Raw genomic sequence first — 19700 nt, 5'->3', positions numbered from 1 at the left:
GGGTGAAAAATGGAACCAGAGGTTGGCACCTAGGTGTCCATGGTCCTGGAACACTTCTAGTAGTGTGAGGCAGAAGCCCTGGCCTTTTTTCCAGGAGGGCACTGGGCCAAGGGGAGCAGCTGGGAGGTTGTAGTGGCAGATCACAGGCCTGCGAGCAGCGACTAGGCTAAGGATGTCAGAGCCTGGTTCCCGTCGACAAAGCCATTCCTTTGTGGAAGGGGAGTAGGCACCGCGTGATAGAAAGGGCATCTCAAGGCAGCCACTGGCCCTCCCTTTATAGTCCTGCCAAGGCTCAAACTCCCACCTTGACAAGCTTTGGAGCTAAAGAAAAGCCCCCAGGTAGTTAAGTGGAAATCTTCCCAGAACAACACACGCATAGTCACTCTAGGACTGGGCAGTGGCCTGAGAAATGAGACAGAAAGAAAGAGGAAAGTATTGAGTCTGCCACTTAGGGATCCCACAGTGGGGAGTCTGCGCAATAACCATCACAATAGCCGCACAACAGCCCTCACATTTGGAAGGCATTTCTCTGTCGCATGTATTTACAGAAGGATTCATTAGCCTTTTGTGACCGTGCCAGGTAGACAAAGGGGGACCTTGCCCTTGAGGAGAATCCCTAAAGAAATCTAAACAGATAGAGAGACTGATCAGTGTAATCAGTGCCACGATGAAGACTTGTACAGAGAGCGATGGGTGCCCAGGAAAATTCTCCATGTGCCTCAAGGGCTTGGGATTGGTACCCGTGACCGAGAGTTTTGCGCGATGAGCCTCTTTCTTTTCCTTCTACTGTTGCTGCTCCTCAGATCTCTCTAAGGGGTGAAGAAATGACCAAAAGAAACCCTAAGGCCTCCCTATATGGTCACTTCTCCATAGTATACATTTCTGGACAGCAGGCTTCAGCTGGGGCTTTGCAGGGCTCCAGACCCCTCACTGTAGACTAGTCCTCTCTGGCCCTGGGAAAGTTGGCATCCCCTTGTCTGAGGGCCTTCACACTCACAACCTGCTTGTGTCTAGCCAGGCAGGCTTGCCTTCCTCTTCCACACCCACCCCTCCCCACCCACAATGCTCTAGACCATGCAAAGAGCCTTTGCTTAGGAAGCTTCAAGCCTCTTCCTGGTTCACACCTTCCCCGCCCCCCAGCCTAACCAGGGGCTCCCACTCATTCCTGGCTTCCGGCCTCAAAGCCCACCCGGTCTGTAGTTGCAAGGAAAGGTGGTCAGCACAGTGGGCGGCCCAGCCCTTCCCGGGGCAGGAAGGAAGGCTGCACCCACCTTTGGGCATTTGGTGGTGACTCACCCAAAGGAGTCCACTCCCCCACACCGGACACAGGAAGGGACAAAAGTCCTTCCATTACACAGACTTAGCTCAAAACCTCAAACCATAGGGGCCATCTCCATGTTCAGCCCTCAGGCTCTTGCCAGACACTGCTACCTGCCTGTCCTACATCACAGTAAATGTCCTCCAATGTTTTGAGAGCACCAAGACATTGTGCATAGATTTATTTCCCTGTGGAAGCTTCTTTACCTGGTTACGTCCTAGTCATCTCTCCCTGCAAGCTCCATCTGACCACTTATGTGGGCTCCCCTAGCCCCTGAACTTATCTTTCCCAAGAAACTTCTCCCTTACCGTGGGGATTCCCAGTGTCTGTGATTGCATCCCCCAAAGATTTTAAGTTCCCTTGAGGGCCAGTTCTTGTCCCTAAAAAGAAATGAAACTGTGATATACAAACAGTACAAATTATTATTCTTTAGGAGCTGGTAGGGCCGAGGTGGGAGGTGTGTGAGTATTTAGTTCCTCTCTTAATTTTATTTACCAGCCATCGCCCAGCCTAAACCAGTGGTTTGCAATGTGTGGCCCCAGACGAGCAGCATCAGCACCATCTGGGAACTTCTTAGACAAATTCTTGGTTCCATCCCAGACCTGCTGATTCAGAAACTCAGGGCATTGGGCTCATCAGCCTGTGTTTTAACAAGCCTCCCAAGTGATTCTGATGCATGCTCAAGTTTGAGAACCACTGCTCCCATCCTAGGGCCAAGCTTGGGGTCATAATTCAACTATGTAAATATTAAAATTAGAATTTTTTTCCACTAAATCAAAACTTTCAGCAAACCAAACACTCCCACATCCTCATTTACTCATCTTCTTATAGCAGTTTGTAGGTCAGGAGCAGAATAAGAAGTTCCATTCAGTGGATGCGAACAGTAAAGGTGGGGGGAGGGGAAACACTTTCTCAAATGATAAAATTAAAACAGGCAGAGTCAATGCAGGAATCTGGCCAATATTCTTTGTACAGCAACATAAAGTTATTCGGAAGCCAGTAAAATAAAATAAAGCACCAGAGAATTTATAGTTTAAGGGCCAGAGGTATAAGTACACCTTTCCCTTCACACTGATGCTGGATGATCTAATAAATGAGATGTCAGGAGGGTTCCTGAGGGCTTGGGTCTTTAAGGATCCTGATCAGCCCTTCAGGAAGATTTAGGACAATGCCCACACAGCTTCCTTCAATAGAGAGACAGGGTTGATTTTTTTAAGGCACAATACTCAACTCAGGTCACCCCAAAAATGGCACTTGATTTTTTCAAAACTGCTACCTTTCTAAAGGTGAAGAACTCCACCTGTAGGAAACTTTGCTTCCAGGGATCCCTGGGTGGCGCAGCGGTTTAGCGCCTGCCTTTGGCCCAGGGCACGATCCTGGAGACCCAGGATCGAATCCCACGTTGGGTTTCCGGTGCATGGAGCCTGTCTCTCTCTCTCTCTCTCTCTCTCTCTCTCTCTCTCTGACTATCATAAATAAATAAAAATTTAAAAAAAAAAAAAAAGGAAACTTTGCTTCCAGATATAGAGTTCCTACCACAAACACCTGAGCCTTGGTGGATGACGTGGCAGCCTAAAGTTCTGGAAAATGGGGACAAACCAGGACTGTCTCAAGGTCTTGTCTGCTTTCGGGTGGCTCTCTGGTGCCCCCTTGTGTTCAGTGTTTGGACCCAAAGAGCCAAAAGACCAGAAGGATGGAGTGAGGGCTAAGCCATTCTCCAAGGACTGACTGTGGCCATGAGAGGCCAGCAGAAGGGGCTTAGGAGTGGGCCATCTGGGATGTCTTCCCAGGTCTGGTGGAAAACCACTTGCTGGGACAAGCTGCCTAGTGTGGGACAGTGGAAGTTGCGTGCAAGCTCACCCAATTGCCTCCATCAGGGGACTGGATCACTGTGTCCCTTCTGCTGGGGTATTTGGCCAGCAGGCTTGTTCCTCCTGACTTAGTGCCCAGGCCAGAGACTTATAGCCTCTCTTTTTCTTTTAAGAGAAATAGACTGTTCTGCTGAAGCCAGCTTGGGCCCCTGAGGAGACATTGCAAGGCAGTTCTGAATGTGCTAAGTCAGTGGGTGGTAATGGGCACTATGTGCCCAGCAGAGGCACTTCCCACCCTTGGCCATAAATAGTCCTTAACGGGCTCACAACAGAAGGCTTGGCACTGGCTCTTCCTCCTCGCCTGCCTGCTCCCCCTGACTCCCACCCCTGGAGCTCTACCATCCCAGCCAGATCACCACATCAGGCCCTGGGATGGAGAGAGGTCCTTCATGCTCAGATCATGGCATCTGCAGCACAAGCTTCCAGGGCTGGTGCTGGAGAACAGGGCTTGAGCCAAGAAGCACTGCTGAAAGCTTTCACCCTTGGCTAGAGCCTGGCCGCTCCTCATACAGGCTGAGTCACATCAGTCATAGAAAGCACTCTCCACACCCCAGTCTCTTCATCAGCAAAAGGAGATCTCAGCCCTAGAATGAGCCCAGCCCAGGCCTCAGGATTTTCAAGAGTTGAGAATGTTGGTAAATCTGACAGACAAGCACCTTCTTGCCTCTAAGCCTTTGTAGGTGCTGTTCCCACTGCCTGGAACAGTTTTCCCCCTTCTCTCCTTCACTTATCTTCAGTCAAAGCTTAGACTTCTTCAGGAACCCTTCTAGAGTCCCCTAAGCCTGGGCTTGGTCCCCTCCAGTGGTTCCCATAACCCCCTGCTTAGCCCTGGGCCCAACAGTGGCCATGTGGTCTGGTGACTGGCCATTGAAAACTGCAAGAACAGAGATCACATCTGCTTTATTCATCTGGGCATCTGCAGGGCCTGCTACAGTACCTGGCACATGGTAGGCGGTTAATACGTATGTGTTTGGCTAGGTAGATGTGTTCAGAACGAAATACAGGCTGGGGCCAGAGGGCAGAGGGCAAGTCAGAAAGGCAGCTGAGGAAACATGCACATGTATCCACGGTGCATCCATGTTCTGCACAACTGCCTGCAGCCCAACATGTCATATCCCTGGAACCCCTGGGAACGTGTACCAGGGATATCTCTGCCAGCCCTTTTAGGGCTCTGGCCTGTTAGAGAGAGGAGAAAACTTGGAGATCCCTCAGGATCTCAGGATCCCTCAGCATCCCTCTAGGCCACAAACAAGGCCTAGCCCCACTCTGCCCCAGCTCACCCAGAGAAGCTCTGCTTTTGCTCGTTTATGTTTCTCAATGCACTTGTGCTTATAAAAATCTGACTCTGTGTTAAAAAGAAGAAAGACAAAGACAAACTTAAAAACCACTGATTTAGTCTTTGCCCTCATTTTATAGATGAGGAAAGGAGAGCCAGAGAGGACAGGGTACTTTCTCCAACATCACACAGCTCAGCATCAGAGTAGGAAGACCCTGCATCTCTAATTCTTTATATACTTTTCAGAAGCAGGGAAGAAGGTAGGAGGTGGTTATTCAGAGTGAAGGGCTGAGGGTCTGAGAGGAGACCGTAGTCTGGCAATCTACCCCTCTGGCATCATACACCACCCTCCCCAATGGGAGCTAGCTTCCCTCTGCAATGGGACACAGGAGACGGTGCATCGGGAGCACCAGGGGGCACGATGGGGAGAGCTCACGCGCACCCGGTCGCTCGCACACACAGCACCCACACTCATGGGCTAATTCCCACCCACCTGCCCTGCCTGGCCCTGACAGCTGTTCCTGGGCCTCCTGTCTTCTCAGGCCATGGAGGGCTGAACCAGCTGGGAGGGGCCTTTGTGAACGGCAGACCTCTGCCTGAAGTGGTACGTCAACGCATCGTGGACCTGGCCCACCAGGGCGTGAGGCCCTGTGACATCTCCCGCCAGCTCCGAGTCAGCCATGGCTGTGTCAGCAAGATCCTTGGCAGGTAAGCACGAAATTCACCACATGCCACCTTCCCTGCAGGCCTTGTGTTGGGCAGCCCAGCTCTTGGCCATGCCTTTTCCCCGCAGGGAACTTGGTCCATTCTTGATTGTGAAGCTTTGGCCCAAGGACTGGGATCTGAACAGAGTATGGAGGTGTTTCTGGGCCTCCCCGCCCCCTTCTTTTATTGTTTTCCTGCCCTTGCTTCTTTCTTTATCTATTCTCCTTCCTTTCATTTCTCCCTCCCACTTTTCTCTTTTGCCCCATCTCTCATTTTTATGGGCTTCTCTACTCCTAAAACAGGAGAATCTGCCCCAAAGTACCCCAACAACCCGGGCTGAGACCAAAGGAAATGAAGCTGCTAGGGAGCGGACACATGATCAGAGGTGGCTCCTGCGGTCTAACCCCCTGCATGAGGGATATCTGAGTATGCTTCTCAAACTGTTAACTCCCAGACCACCTGCAACAGAAGCACCAGGGTTCCTTGATGAGATGCAGATCCTTAAGGCCTGGTTCAGGCCTACATATAAATCATAGCATCCACTCAGGGAGCCAGGCCTGGGTGCTGTGATCCTTATGAGAAGACCAAGTAACATTTATGAACAGTAACTCCAGACCAATGGTTCATAGCCTTGGCTGCACATTAAGAGTCACCTAGGGAAACTTAATTAAAAAAAAAATAAAAGAAATTGAAAAAAATAAAAGAAATAAAAATTTAAAAAGAAATTGTATCTAAGCCTTAGCCCACACCCATTAAAGCAGAACTTTAGGAGAATGGGCCTGAGTGTTTGTATAGTGTTAAGGGTCCATCGAATAATTCTAGTTTTCTGTAGCCAGAGTTGAGGACCACTGACCCAAAAGTTCAGGAGGGACCAGGAGCAGTAAAGCCTGCTTCTAGACTGACATAGCATAGTCTGGACAGCCACACCCCAAATGCCCCTGTACTGTGGCACTTGGGCTTTGCATTGGCTTAAATGTACCTGTCTCCCTCACCCAACTCACAGGTAGATTCAACAGGAGTTCTGGTTTAAAGAGGCAAAAGGACCTGAACTGTGGTTGAACTGTGGAGAACCCCAGATTTCTGACTGAGGTTGCCAGGGGAAAGCGTGCTCCCTGGCTCGGGTCAGGAGCAAGGTTCCCGAGATGGGCTGTAATGTCCCAGAGATGAGCCCGGGATGGCTGTGACTAACAAGCAGAGTTTTAAAGAACCAGATTTCATTCTATGGTAGAAGAGACCAGAGAGTTTCCATAACAAAGAGGGGAAAGCCATCCTACCGTAAGTCATGGATCTACCAAAGGAGGTAGTTGAGGGCTCAGGGGAAAGGGAAAGTGGACAGCCTGGGAGAGTGGGCATGGCCTAAGGGGCTGGATGTGGTCAGGGATCCAGGCCAGGCTGCCATTCCAGAGTCCAGGAGAAACAGCTTCAACCTGAATCATGTAATCTGGTAGAAAATTAGTGGCCAGCCAGAGGGGAGGAAGGTAAGGGAGCAAAGGTGAACCAGTGAAACAGGGCAGAGGGCCCAATGATCCAAGCTGGCTTCCTGGGGAAGGGTAAAACCAGGATAGCCGAGAATGGTAAGTCAAGCTTTAATGCAGGAAAGCTGGGTAGAGAAACCCGCTGCCATGAACCTGTATGTATATACAGAGCCTGTGCATCAAAACCTCCTTTCTAAGAAGGGAAATCTTTTGTGCTTCATAGGTGGCTCTTGCAGGAGCTCATATACAGGAGACTGGCTGGAGGGAAAAAGAGAGAAGCTAGGTGTCCAGGGTAAGGTCTTTAGCAGAGGGTTCTGGTTTGGCAGCAGCATAAACCTACTCATGCAAGGGAAACAGACAGTGCTAGGAACATCAAGTGTTTAAAGCCAGCCCTGGGGGTGCATTTTACCCCTCCCCCCAGAAGCCTCAGAGAGGAACAGGAGTCTCTGGCTAAGTCCTTGCTCAAAGATCCCACCTGCTTATTGGGTAATTCTTTGGGGTTCTCTATTGGAGTAGGTACTACGAGACTGGAAGCATCCGGCCTGGAGTGATAGGGGGCTCTAAGCCTAAGGTGGCCACCCCCAAGGTGGTGGAGAAGATTGGAGACTACAAACGGCAGAACCCTACCATGTTTGCCTGGGAGATCCGAGACCGGCTCCTGGCTGAGGGTGTCTGTGACAACGACACTGTGCCCAGTGTCAGCTCTATCAACAGGTAAGAGGGACACAGCAGCTGGGGCAGGAAGAGGGGGGAGAACAGGGTAACTGGCTTTGGGGGAACCATGACAGAGATCGGAAGAAGGACCTGGCTTGGGTGGAAATAGAGCCTAGGAAGGGGCCTCTTGCTGAAGAATTAAGCAGGAGGCACCCCAGGTGCCACGGGGCAGGTACCACACCTTCCCACTGCTCTATGACATTCCCACCCACCCCACCCCACCCCACCCCAGGCCCTACTTTGGTAGTTTCCTACCTCGCACACTACATCCTCTTTCATTCAACAAAAGAATCCTGGAATGATCCTTTCCTGGGCCACACGACCCCTAACCTGGCCCTCATTCAAGCATTCACTCAATTGTTCGGTTATTCAATTATTCACTCACAGCCTCCATCAATCATTTACTCACTCATTCATTCATATATTCATATATACATAATTCACTCATTATGTGCTAGGCCTTGGGAACCCACAATCCTTGTCCTTGTGGAGCTTATAGTTTAGTGAGAAGACAGACCCTAATCAGGTACCAATCAAGTGCCCCCACACACAATTGTTAAAATGTAGCTCTCAGTCCTCCCAAGGATGAGGAACCTGAGGTATGTGAACTAGCATCCGGTGCTTGGTTTAGGAAGGAAGGAAAAGATGTCCTGGAGTAAGAAACAATGAATAAGAGTTAACTAGGTGAAAAGGGGAGCCAAAGAAAGGGGCTCTGAGACACCATATGCAAAGGCCCTGTGGCTCACAGATCCTAGACAGGAAGCTGAAAGAAAGCCAGCAGATAGAATGTTGGTTGGGGGCAGGGGGGCATGAGGTAGCTGAAGTGGAAATGTCAGCAAAGACTGCCCTATAGAGGCTGGTGGCCATGTCACATATTCTTGCCTGTGACCCATAGGAAAGTTGGCAGACTTTAAGCAGGAGGCTGCAGGAGGCATTGCAAAAAGTCTACTCAGGCTATAATCAGGAGCACAGATTAGAAAGGGTTGAGAGCAGATAGGGGTGGGCCAGTGAGGGATCCTGGTGGGAGAGAGCTCGTGGAGGCCTGCCCTAAGTGACTGACAGTGACATGCGGAGACGGATCAATGCTGGAGAGGCTTACAATGTCAAACTCACAGAACCTCACGATGGGTTTGACAGAGGAGAGAGGGAGGCAGGTGTGAAGCCCCTCCTGCAGTTCCGCCTTGAGTGACCAGTGGAGCTGATTGTGAAACAGGACCACTGGGAAGGACCGGGTGTGGTCCGGTCAGGAGTCCAACTATAGACAAGTTGTGCTGGAGGTGCCTCTAAGATAACCAAGTGCACTCTCAAAAAAGGCACAGGATTGGGGCAGTGTGAGTCCAGCTTCCTCCTCTTCTCTCTAATAGCTTCTTTGTCTTCTTACAGAATCATCCGGACCAAAGTGCAGCAACCGTTCAACCTCCCCATGGACAGCTGTGTGGCCACCAAGTCCCTGAGCCCAGGACACACGCTGAGTGAGTGCCGACACGTGGGCACACTCAATCTTGCACACACATACCCATCTGTAGAAACATGGTCACATGCAGGCCCACAGAGATACACCCGCCTGTGTGGACTGGGCCCTTGCACGGGGACAGAGCCTCACTGGGTCCCAGGGAAGGTGCCCTGACGTATTTAGGGGTGGCCTCACTTCAGGCAGCCATGTCTCCAAGCACCCCTCCCGCCAGCGGGCCTCCTGACTCCTCTGTCGTGGCAGCAGGGACCCTGAGGGGGGAGTCACACCCCACCCCGCACTGACCCTCTCCCTCTCATCCCACTGCAGTCCCCAGTTCAGCTGTCACGCCCCCAGAGTCACCCCAGTCAGACTCCCTGGGATCCACCTACTCCATCAACGGGCTCCTGGGGATTGCTCAGCCCGGCAGCGACAGCAAGAGGAAGATGGATGACAGTGAGTGTTGGGGAACCAGAGGGCAGGTTGGGGGTGCAGGAGGGCAATCGGCTCAGGCTCCAAGGGGATTGGTGGCCCCAGACTTTGCAGGTGCCGGTGGGTTCCCGCCTACAGCACATGGCCTGTCCCTAACTGGCCACAGTCCCACGGCCTGGAGCCAGGTCCTCCCCGTCCCTCTGCAGCCTGAGTCTGCCTCTCCACTCTGGCCTGGGGCATGGGTAGATGGGTCCCCTGAAAGCTCTCTCCCTGCCTGGGGATGCCAGGTGACCAGGACAGCTGCCGGCTGAGCATCGACTCCCAGAGCAGCAGCAGCGGGCCCCGCAAGCACCTTCGCACGGACGCCTTCAGCCAACACCACCTTGAGCCACTCGAGTGCCCATTCGAGCGGCAGCACTACCCGGAGGCCTATGCCTCCCCCAGCCACACCAAAGGCGAGCAGGTAAGCAGCCAGGTGAGCAGCCAGGTGAGCAGCCGAGCAGCAGCAGGCAGGGACTGCAACACAGCACAGTCTCTGAAAGACTCCTGGTCTCCTAGTCAGCCTGCGGTCTTGCCACCAACGTGGCCAGAACCTGTGCCCGTGGCTTAGGGTCACATGCTTCCTGCAGGTCCAACCCCAACACAGATTTGACTTTACCAGATGCCGGCATCCTCCTCCTTCTCCCCACAGCCCTCCTGCCTTCCCCTCACCCTTAGCCTCTGAGCTCCACCCTTTCGGAAAGAGCAACACAACCAGGTGGCACCCTCCCTCTGTCCTCAGTGGCTCTCCCAGACCACAGGGGGAGGTCCCACAGCTCTAAAGCAGCAGCTCAAAGCCTCACACCATGACCTCAACCAGCACCTCCAGCCTACCTCTGGCCACTCACACCTGTACACCCTACAAGTGCATTACTGCATTACTCATGCTGCCAGGCATGTCATTCTTGTTCACACCTCTGTGCACTGACACACTGCATGCCCGCTACAGAGTGCCTTTCCTTCTACCTTTCTGCCTGGAAAAGTACTGCTTGGCCATTATGACTCAGCTCAAGCATCACTTACCCATGAATCATGCCCTGCCCCTCAGCCAATGCTTCATCTCTGTCTTGTCTGTGCTTCCGCCCATCCAACAGGTCACTCCAGCAACTTCTCACTATGTACTGAATTGTCCAGTGGACAGAGGTGTAGACCATGGGTTTCACAAGGAAGGGCAGCATTTCGAAGCTTGCTTTTTCTTTCTTTCTTTCTTTCTTTCTTTCTTTCTTTCTTTCTTTCTTTCTTTCTTTCTTTCTTTCTTTCTTTCTTTCTTTCTTCTTTCTTCTTTCTTTCTTTCTTTCTTTCTTTCTTTCTTTCTTTCTTTCTTTCTTTCTTTCTTTTTAATCTATGGCACCTAACATTGTGCCCCTCTTAGAACAGATACTCAGTAAAGGTGTCTTGGTGAGTGAGCTGAGAAATCCAGAACAATAAATTGCAAGTTACAGGGGAACTTTTATTTCCAGGGATCATGACAGGTGAAATGGTTTATAGTAGGTCAGCTTCTGGAAACAGCTAGCAGAGATGTCCTTGGTCTCCCCGAGCCCAACAAAGACTCCACGACTCTGACAGAACTTCCAGGACCATCCATCCATTTGTATCTCTCCACAGTAGCAACGGCTTCCACCCCCAACCCCCAACCCCTACCCCCTGGATCAACCAGCTAAGGAATTCCCTTAGGATGGGTGTGCTCACCCCACTTCGCTCATGCTGTCATTTAGTCCAGGAGTGAGGCAAGCCTTACGCCTTTAAAGTCTGAGCAGGACAATGTGGACGATGCCAATAACCAGCTGAACCACTGCCAGTGACCGTCTGGGCTGCTGGGCCTATGCCAGCACTGCAGCTGGGCAGGCAATCTGCGTCAGCGATTTTATCAGCCTGGGCTGTGGCAACCACGAGGGGGTGCAGAGAAAGCTGGCCGTCAGCAGACCTGGGGAGAGGGCCTTGGTGTTCAACCGGGAGTCGGCACATGGCTTTCTGAGGGAAGTGGAGCAGAAGCCGGGGGCTCACGGGAAGCCTGCTCTGTGGCAAGGAGCTGCACAGCCCAGGGTGCAAGGAGCAGCCGTCCCACAGAAACCCTGCTGCTGACACCCTGGCACCCTCTGGCTCACAGAGCCATTTCTTAGCTCCACTGCTGAGCTCCCAAAGGGCCCTGCTTGATTACAGGGAGACCCTGAGACCAGCCCCAAGCTGGCACATGCATGTGGGGAATCACGGTATTGGGGAGTCTTAGAGCCACAGGGATCTCAGGGATCATGGAGTCTAGTCTTTCCATTTGTGTGCCGATAACCCAAGTCCGAGAAGGGTAGACAGAGCCTGGGGGGAGCAAATGGTTGTGGAGCTCAGGTCTGCCGACCTGGTTTCATTCAGACTGGTCCGCTTGCGCACTCTGTTAGACACGCTGCTTCTGTCAGCTGGAGAAAGAGTTTGAAAACCATGGAACAGCTCCAAACCATGGAATAGCTCATCCTATGGATAAGGAAACCAATCAGCAGTATCCATCCATGATTCATTCCCTCCCTCAGCCCATCTTCTACTCGCTCATCCATTCACCTGGCCAGGTAGTGAGGGGCAGAGAGCATGCAGCCTGTGCCAAGGGCTCCTTGTGTCCAAGCTCCTGCCTTCCCTGCCCTTGGTGACTCGGACTGTGCTGTTGAAGGATACTCTGTGTGCCCTCACCTAGACACAGGAAGGCCCTCAGGCCTGGGGATCCGAGAGAGAGAGAGAGAGAGAGAGAGAGAAGCACAGGTCCTCATACGCGACCTCAGGAGGCAGGGAAGGCACAGCTATTTTTTCTGTAAGATCAATAAGGGAGAAAGTATTCAATAGAAACACCATGTGGCCTCACTTCTGGTTGCTATTTCACTACCAGGACAGTTAGGAGCAGCTCTTTGTCCTGTATTCTACAAGTGCAACAAGAAGCAGATCAGCAGAATGTGCATATTATGACAGAGACCAAGAATTTTGCAGCTTACGACTCTTCACAGAATTTGGAAATACTTTTTTTTTTTAAAAGATTTATTTATTTATTTATGATAGACATAGAGAGAGAGAGGCAGAGACACAGGCAGAGAGAGAAGCAGGCTCCATGCCGGGAGCCTGACGCGGGACTCAATCCCGGGACTCCAAGATCGCGCCCTGGGCCAAAGGCAGGCGCCAAACCGCTGAGCCACCCAGGGATCCCCAGAATTTGGAAATACTAACTCCCATTAGAGCAATGTATTGGGCATTCCCTGCAAAGCGTTTAATGTAGATATACGAAATCTCATTTAACTCTTACATCAGCCTAGGGACACAAATTCCATTCTCTGCCATAGAGGTGAGAAAGTCACGGCTCAAAGAGGCCACAGCGACCACAGCTACTTGGCTGGTCACTGTAGACCGAGGGCTGAAATTGGCCCAAGTACCAAAGCCACTCTGCACTCCAGTTCAAATTCAACCCCAGAAATAAATCCAGTCATGACTGGGATGACTGGTGGTTTCGGGGGGAATTGGGGATTTTTTTTCCCCACTGAATTGTCTGGATTTGGGAAAGCTGTAGGATTTTGAGTAGGAATTTGTTATTTGTTATTAAATCAACACACCCATAAGGCATTTTAAACTTTTCTTACACTCTCCAGAAATTAGGTATTTTGTTCAATTTCATTAAGCTGGGCTCTAAGCAACTCCACCCTGCCACAAAGCAGGCCCCCTCTGAAAGCGTGGAGCCAGAGCACCATTTAGTCAGTAATTGCGGCTAAACAATAATGGTGCTCTGGTGGCCTCTAGAATTGCCTGCAGCTTCCAAAAGTGCCCGGCATGCAACCAGAAAGTGCCAGCCCCTTGGAGAACCCAGCTCCGTGGAAATCGTTGGAAGAGACTGCTGTTAGTGGAGCTGTTATGTAACCAGAGCATTCCTTGATTTTACCATTGCACATGGCTTCACGGAGTGTGTTTGTGACATGTGTGACCCACGTATAGGGGACAGGTGTGTGCTTGTGTGTGCTGTCTTGTCCTAAGGGAGGGAGTCACGGTGAGGGGTAGTGCACACTTACCCATCACTGCACTAGGGAGAAAGAAAACCCCACAGGTACTTGATAAAGTTTTAAAAAAAACAAAAACAAAAACAAAAACAAAGTATCATCTTCCAGGTGAACCTGTGAATTTATATTTACTGGATATAGAGGAGAGAAAGAAGACAGCCACCTGCTCTGGTGGGGTGTCATGCCTGCCACTTTACTGAAGGAAAGAGCACCTGGGGCAGGATCCAATGCCCTCAGTTTAGTATCTGTTTCATACTTCGCTGGGACACTTGACTCTCCCGGCTTCAGGCTCTCTACATATAAAACAGACACAATATTGCTTGCCTACTTGCCTGCGTCACAGGGCCCTTGGGGTCAGTGGACAGGATAACGTCAGCAAAGCTCTAATGTGTACTTTTTGCAAATGGATACGGTCATGATGTCATCCAGTTTAGTGCACCGTTTGGGAGTATAGACTTGAGAGCCGGACCCCCTAGGTTTCCGTCCTGGCTCTGCCCCCTATGGGAAGGTGTCAAGTTTCTTGGTCTCCCTGTGGCTGTGTTTCCTATCTGAAGAGGAATAACCTAGCGGATCCAGTGAAGACCTCTGAACCAGGCCACAGGCGGACTGCTCCAGCCCTGCATCCCATTCATTCTCTGTAGGTCCAGACCTACAAGGAGACAAGGAGGAAGGAGAGCACAGTCCAGCCAAGCCCTCAGGCCACCAGCGGACTCTGAATTCTAGGGCTGCAGGAGGGGAAGCTATGAGCCAGGGATTAGGAACAGTAGGGCTGTGAGTGGAGTCGGAGAGTAAGAATCTTAAGGGCTAAGTGGAGTTGAGAGAGAGCGCAAGGAAGGGCACAGCGAGGAAGGGCGAGTGTTTCGGGAGACTGGGTCTCCGCGGCCACGGCGAGGCCCACTGCCAGGGGCCTGGGTGCGCTGACCTGTCTTTGTTCCGCAGGGCCTCTACCCGCTGCCCCTGCTCAACAGCGCCGCCCTGGACGACGGCAAGGCCACCCTGACCCCTTCCAATACACCCCTGGGGCGCAACCTCTCGACTCACCAGACCTACCCCGTGGTGGCAGGTACGATGCCTGGAATGTCCTGGGCCATGCGCCCCGGCTGCACCGAAAGGCTGGAAGGCGGAGTGTGGCCGGCCCTGAGGGGGGCTAGGGCCCTGGGCCTGCGGAGAGGTGGGCTGTGCCGCCCGGGGCCTCCAGGTGGGTCCCCAGGTCCTGCCTGCAGCCCAGGCCCTGCTCCGGCCGCGGGGGGGAGGGGGGCGCACCAGCCCCCGCCGGTCGCCGAGGCACAGCAGGAGGCGGAGCTGCCCGCTCCCGCGCTCCCGCTCACTCTCCCGAGGCCCCCAGCGCAGAGAGGAGCCGCCTGCCCCAGCGCCCCGCCCGCACCCCCCACATCTCATGGCTGGGTTCGTGCATGTGCCCGCCCCATCATCTCACACCCCTCTCTCCTTGTTGTCTCCCTCCCTCCGGCAGATCCTCATTCACCCTTCGCCATAAAGCAGGAAACCCCCGAGGTGTCCAGTTCTAGCTCCACCCCTTCCTCTTTATCTAGCTCCGCCTTTTTGGATCTGCAGCAAGTCGGCGGCGCCGGGGTCCCCGCCGGTGCCTCGGTCCCGCCCTTCAATGCCTTTCCCCATGCTGCCTCCGTGTACGGGCAGTTCACGGGCCAGGCCCTCCTCTCAGGTACGACAGGGAGGTCCCGGGCCGTGCAGCTCTCGCGGGGGGAGGGAGGGGGGTCCTCAGGGCCGGCCACTATCCCCTGCTTTGGGGTCCAGCCCCCTCTCCGGCCCTCGGCCCAGTCCACCGTCACTCTCTTCCCTAAATCTTCCTGCAACTTTTGCACAAGCCGAGATGTGGTGCTCCCCTGCCCCGGCGGGGTCGGCCATGGGGGTGGGCAGGCACTCTGGGGATCCCAGGAAGTGGGGTGCCTGGCCGATTTCTAGAACCTCGCCCCAAAGACCCACGGACGAGGAGACACCTTAAGGCCAGGAGCCAGGCAGTATAGAGCAGTGAACCCTTGGTCTGGATGAGAAACAAAAAAGAACTTTGGAGGGAAAAAGTCATTGGCTCTTGTAGCCAATTTCTGGATGGAATTTTTAAAAAAAACAGAGGGTCGGTCCCCATTGGATCCCCAGAGTGTAGCTCTCCTTGTACCCAGCTTAACAGGGTCTCCCTTGGAGAACACTGAAGCAGAGTAACTCACCAGCTTGAGAGATGGGAGAACAGGAGAACCTCCCATCAGGAACCTCATTGGCCTCAAAACGTTTAAAGCTGGAAGCACCTTAGGGGCATCTAGAGCAAATCTCTCCTTATACTGATGGGAACAGGCCCAAGAAGGAGAAGGGCCTGGTCATGGTTCCTGAATAGGCATGTGGCATCTGGCAGAGTCGAGGGCTCAGCCTGTGTGCACCGGCTAGGGCTCAGACCTCCCTAGCAGAATGACATGAGCCCATCCAGCCAGGGCCTGGGCAGCAGGCGAAAGAGTCCAGGTAGACATCTGGCTTGGGCAGAAGGCCTGAGATGGAGAGAAAAAAGGGAGCAGAGACCCATGATAGTCTTCAGATATCTGATGGGCTTCCACAGAGATGGGACTATTTTATATGTGGGCCCAAGGCATTGAACTAGAACACATGGAGGAAGCCAAAAGTGAGCCAGCCCTCTGGACCAGTGGTTTTCAACTTACTGGGCCTCAGAACGCTCTCTTGAAATGATAGCTTTTATAGAAGCCAGGTACCCAAACCAGACAAATGAAGAGCTACTCTGTTTGAAGTAGGGACTATGCCCCCTGAAAGCCCTTGGACTTGAAAACCACCAAACCAGAAGAATAAGACCTCTACCTGCCCAGAGGGACTCCAAGGTCATCTTGAATTTAAGTTCACAGACTCTGTCTCATAACTGACTCTACATATCCTGTCTGGCAGGCACCTGGGATTATTTTCTCTGTGTATCCCCACATTTAATGTGGGAAGCCCTCTTGGAAGGAGTGGGCACAGAGTTAAAGGGTTAACAAGGGAAGTCCAGTGTGTGGGCAGAGAGGCGGTGTTTTGGGGTATGGAGCAAGGAAGCAAATGTTGACTCAGAGTTCAAAATTTCAAAAGCGGGTGAAGTCAGTGGAGATGGGTCATTTGTTTTGACCAACGTGATTAAAGGAGAAAAATCTGTGAGCTGAGTGGAATGATGTCAGCTAGAGAAAATGGGATAGGGAGGGTGAGAGGGGAGCCAGGGAGTAAAGAGACTCACATCCACTGTGGGGTGGAGAGGCCCAATCACTGGGTGAGGCTGCCTGCTTTGTGTGAATGGCAGGCCCCGACCAGGAGGGCTGCAATAAGGCAGGCAACGGCTAAGGTGTGGGAAAATCATGTGACAATGGGGAGCAGGACTTCAGTTACTATGTGAGTTGCCCAGAGACTTGGCAGGCCCACTTGAGTGGAGAGGGAAGGGCAGATAGCAGTAGGAAGTGGTCTTGGATATTTGGAACAGCCCAGAGCAAACTCCCTACCCCAAAGCCCCCATACTTTCTCTCTTCTCTGTCACCCTGTTAGGGCTTCAAGCACTCCCTATCAATATGCAATCAAACCAGGATGCCACTTGCAACCTCTGTCAGTTCTTAGTTTAGTAGGCATGCCTACTCTTCAGACCAACTGCCAGACTGGAAGGTCATCTACCGCATGGGGTAAAGAAGCTGGCAACACATGCCAGGGGACAGGGTGTGATCCCTGTGAAAGCCAATGGTGAGCTGCAAGGCCCAGCTCAAGAACTTGAGGTGGCACCAAAGGCAGGTGCTCTGAGAAAAGCAAGAGGTGCCCAGGCTTAGAGAGACTGGGTCCAGGCAGGTTGCCAAGAGCAGGAAGCAAGTCAGGACTGCAGTTCAGAGTAAGGCCAGCTCTGTGGCTTGGGCACCAAGTACATGATGGCTGGTGTCCATGCAGAGCCCAGGGTGTTGAACTGGAGCTCCCTGAAGACTGTCCACCTGCAGCCTATGGTCAAGAAGGGACCTAAATACCTACCACGTGGCTGAGCCATGGTGAGCAGGCTGGGAGGACATCCAGAGAGAAGGAGGATTAGGAGGAAGGATCTCAAGAGTCTGAGGGGCTAGAAACCGATCCAAGGGAGGAAAAGGTGAACTTAAAGAAAAGGTAACCAAGACTAAATTATTCTGAGGGAGGGCTGCAGACAAGAGGAATAGGCAGGCCAGGTGAGTTTTCATTCCAGATTCAGCTTGGCCCTCACCTCCCAGAGCCCTCCTGGCTCTCCTCCTCTGAGTGGCTTCCTAAGGACCCTCCCTGCTGCTTCATGGTCTCCTCCTGGGGTCACTTCTATTCCTCACCCAGTGGCTTTGATAGCACAATTTCCAGGGTGACTGCCCTTCTAAGTCTCAGCTTCTCCCAACTCAGAAAAAGAAGAAGCATCAGAGTTTGGGAAACAATAGGATTGCCCCTAATATTCCTGCCATTTCCCTTCAAATGCCCCAGTCTGGGTCCCCACACACTTGTAAGAGTGATATCGAGGTTGTCCCTGCCCTGGATGTTTCAGGGCTGATTCCAGCTCAGCTGATCAGAAAGCTCTGAGTTTGGTTTTATCATCAAACAGTCCATTACCCGCCTCCATTCTTTTGTGAGGAATTATATTTAGTCCTGCCAAAGAGATTTCTGGATTGCTATAAATTTTCTTTGCTATCAGAACAAGATAAGGAATTGAAAAGGGTCACATAGAGGGCAGACATCAAAGTGGGCAAATAAAATTGTCTGAAATCACCTCTACCCTCTGAATTCCTCCAAGGAATGCCCCCAATATTTAGAACATTTACCAATATTTCTGGGGTGCTAGTGTTTTCTTATAGAACCCCACTTCACAGCCAGCCAACATGGACCTGTGTCTACATCACCTTCTGAAAAACAAGGCCATGTTGAGATATATTTGAGTACAGAGGAGTTACAAATCAAAGAAACTAGTGATGAAGAGCCTTAAAAATAAGTAAGTCAATTAAAAGTCACAGGCCATTTTGGAGTGCATCTACCTCATGGCTTCTGTGGCTTCATTTCTGAGAAGGTTGTGAGGTTCTCGGCTTTTTGGAAGAAACCATGTATTTAAGGAACTGAAACAAAGTTTTGAAGGATTGATAGGAGAGTTTAAGGTACCACATGCTGGGTGAGAGCCATCCTATAGAAAGTCCTCCTAGGCTTTCCAGGAGGGCCAAGTTTCATGGACACTTTTGGGGTCTCCTCCAGCATTTGATTCAGAAACCTCTGCCCCACTGGGAGAAAATTTGGTGACCAAGGAGAGATGAAGATTAAAATCTCAGAATTTAAGTGAGTGAGGTTGATGAATTTTTATCTAAGAGCAGTCTAAGGGCTAGTTTCATGGGATGGGGTCCCACAGGGCAACTGTGACTTCATTAATTTGTGGCTTCAGGGGAGCACGTGCCCTAGTGCTCTGCCCATGGAGCCACAAAGGTCAAGAAGCAGTAGGGTCAGTTGATGGACAGGGATGGAGAAGGGCTAGAGAAAGGAGAGTGTGAGACCACAGGGGTCCAGGGCCAAGGGAGCCTTGGAGAGCACCTAGGCCAGTACCAACAAAGAGGTGGCCTAAGAGTCAAGACTTACCTCCTCACCTCCAACCCCAGTCACGGTAGACACAGATGCAGCCTCAGAATCCTGCTCAACACATTGTGTCTGCAAGTGCTGTCTCTCTCTATCTCTCTCTCAGAGGAGGAAGCAGGAAGAGGAAAGAGAGAAGGCATCGAGCTTGAATTAGCCATCACCGTCTTCCATCACTCTTCTATGCATGCACCTGTCTATCCTCTGTATCCCTACTGCTCTCACAGGCTTCTTGTCCCCCCTTGCTCTCATAGGCTCCAGTACCTGGCCAAGTGCTTCATCTGAGGGCCGAGGGGGCTGGGTCTGATAGCTGATAGTACTGCAGTCTTCTTCAAAGAAAGACCAGATTTTATCTTGGTATAGATCCTGCATATTTTCCTACTTCTAAATATACTAAAATTTCCTTGCCTCACCTGGGTTTCCAATCCTTCATTTGTTCGGGACTTTGGGTCAATTGAACTGAACCCACCTATAAAATTCCAGTAGATTTCACCCTCTTTGGTCCAACACCAACCATAGCTGCCCTTCATACTAGAAGTCAAACAAATTAGGAGGTGATATTCATTTTTATGAAAACAATCACATAGTTTTAAATAATGATCATTGATGGCTCATTTCAAATAGGACTTATTCTATAATGGTTCCCATGACATGTCACAATTTATGGAATTTGTCCATTGCACCACTCAGTGCCCACCTGTAACATGAAACCCTGGCTCTGAATTATGCTGATAACACCATAGCAGTAGTAATAAGGTGCACAAGGCTACTCTTACTCTTTTTCTCACATTTTGCACATGAAGAAACAA

The 19700-nt window shown here is 51.6% G+C and overlaps 1 protein-coding gene and 1 long non-coding RNA gene across 23 annotated transcripts in view; one reads left to right on the top strand and one right to left on the bottom strand.

Moving 5' to 3' along the window:
• The window catches only part of PAX8 (paired box 8), a 57437-nt gene that overhangs the window by 26685 nt on the left and 11052 nt on the right, over window positions 1-19700 (top strand). For 5 of the 22 annotated variants that reach the window (XM_025453892.3, XM_049095470.1, XM_035700582.2 and 2 more), the window contains exons 3-9: window positions 5008-5173; window positions 7159-7359; window positions 8743-8831; window positions 9140-9265; window positions 9529-9716; window positions 14236-14359; window positions 14768-14977. In XM_025453892.3, the coding sequence (XP_025309677.1) occupies window positions 5008-5173; window positions 7159-7359; window positions 8743-8831; window positions 9140-9265; window positions 9529-9716; window positions 14236-14359; window positions 14768-14977 (1104 nt within the window). Of the gene's footprint in view, window positions 1-4980; window positions 5174-7158; window positions 7360-8742; window positions 8832-9139; window positions 9266-9528; window positions 9717-14235; window positions 14360-14767; window positions 14978-19700 lie in introns of all 22 variants that reach the window. The other 17 variants (XM_049095471.1, XM_035700585.2, XM_035700579.2 and 14 more) reach the window with 11 other exon arrangements.
• LOC125752743 (uncharacterized) lies at window positions 10608-14768 on the bottom strand. The gene is made up of 2 exons (XR_007402901.1): window positions 14347-14768; window positions 10608-11743 (listed from the first exon to the last, which is right to left on the bottom strand). It is a non-coding gene; the product is annotated as an uncharacterized LOC125752743 (long non-coding RNA).

The sequence above is a fragment of the Canis lupus genome, chromosome 17, assembly GCF_003254725.2.
Source record: "Canis lupus dingo isolate Sandy chromosome 17, ASM325472v2, whole genome shotgun sequence".
Lineage (NCBI taxonomy): Eukaryota > Metazoa > Chordata > Mammalia > Carnivora > Canidae > Canis > Canis lupus.
The sequence above is the reverse complement of the archived record's forward strand: the minus strand, read 5'-3'. Positions and strand labels throughout refer to the sequence as shown.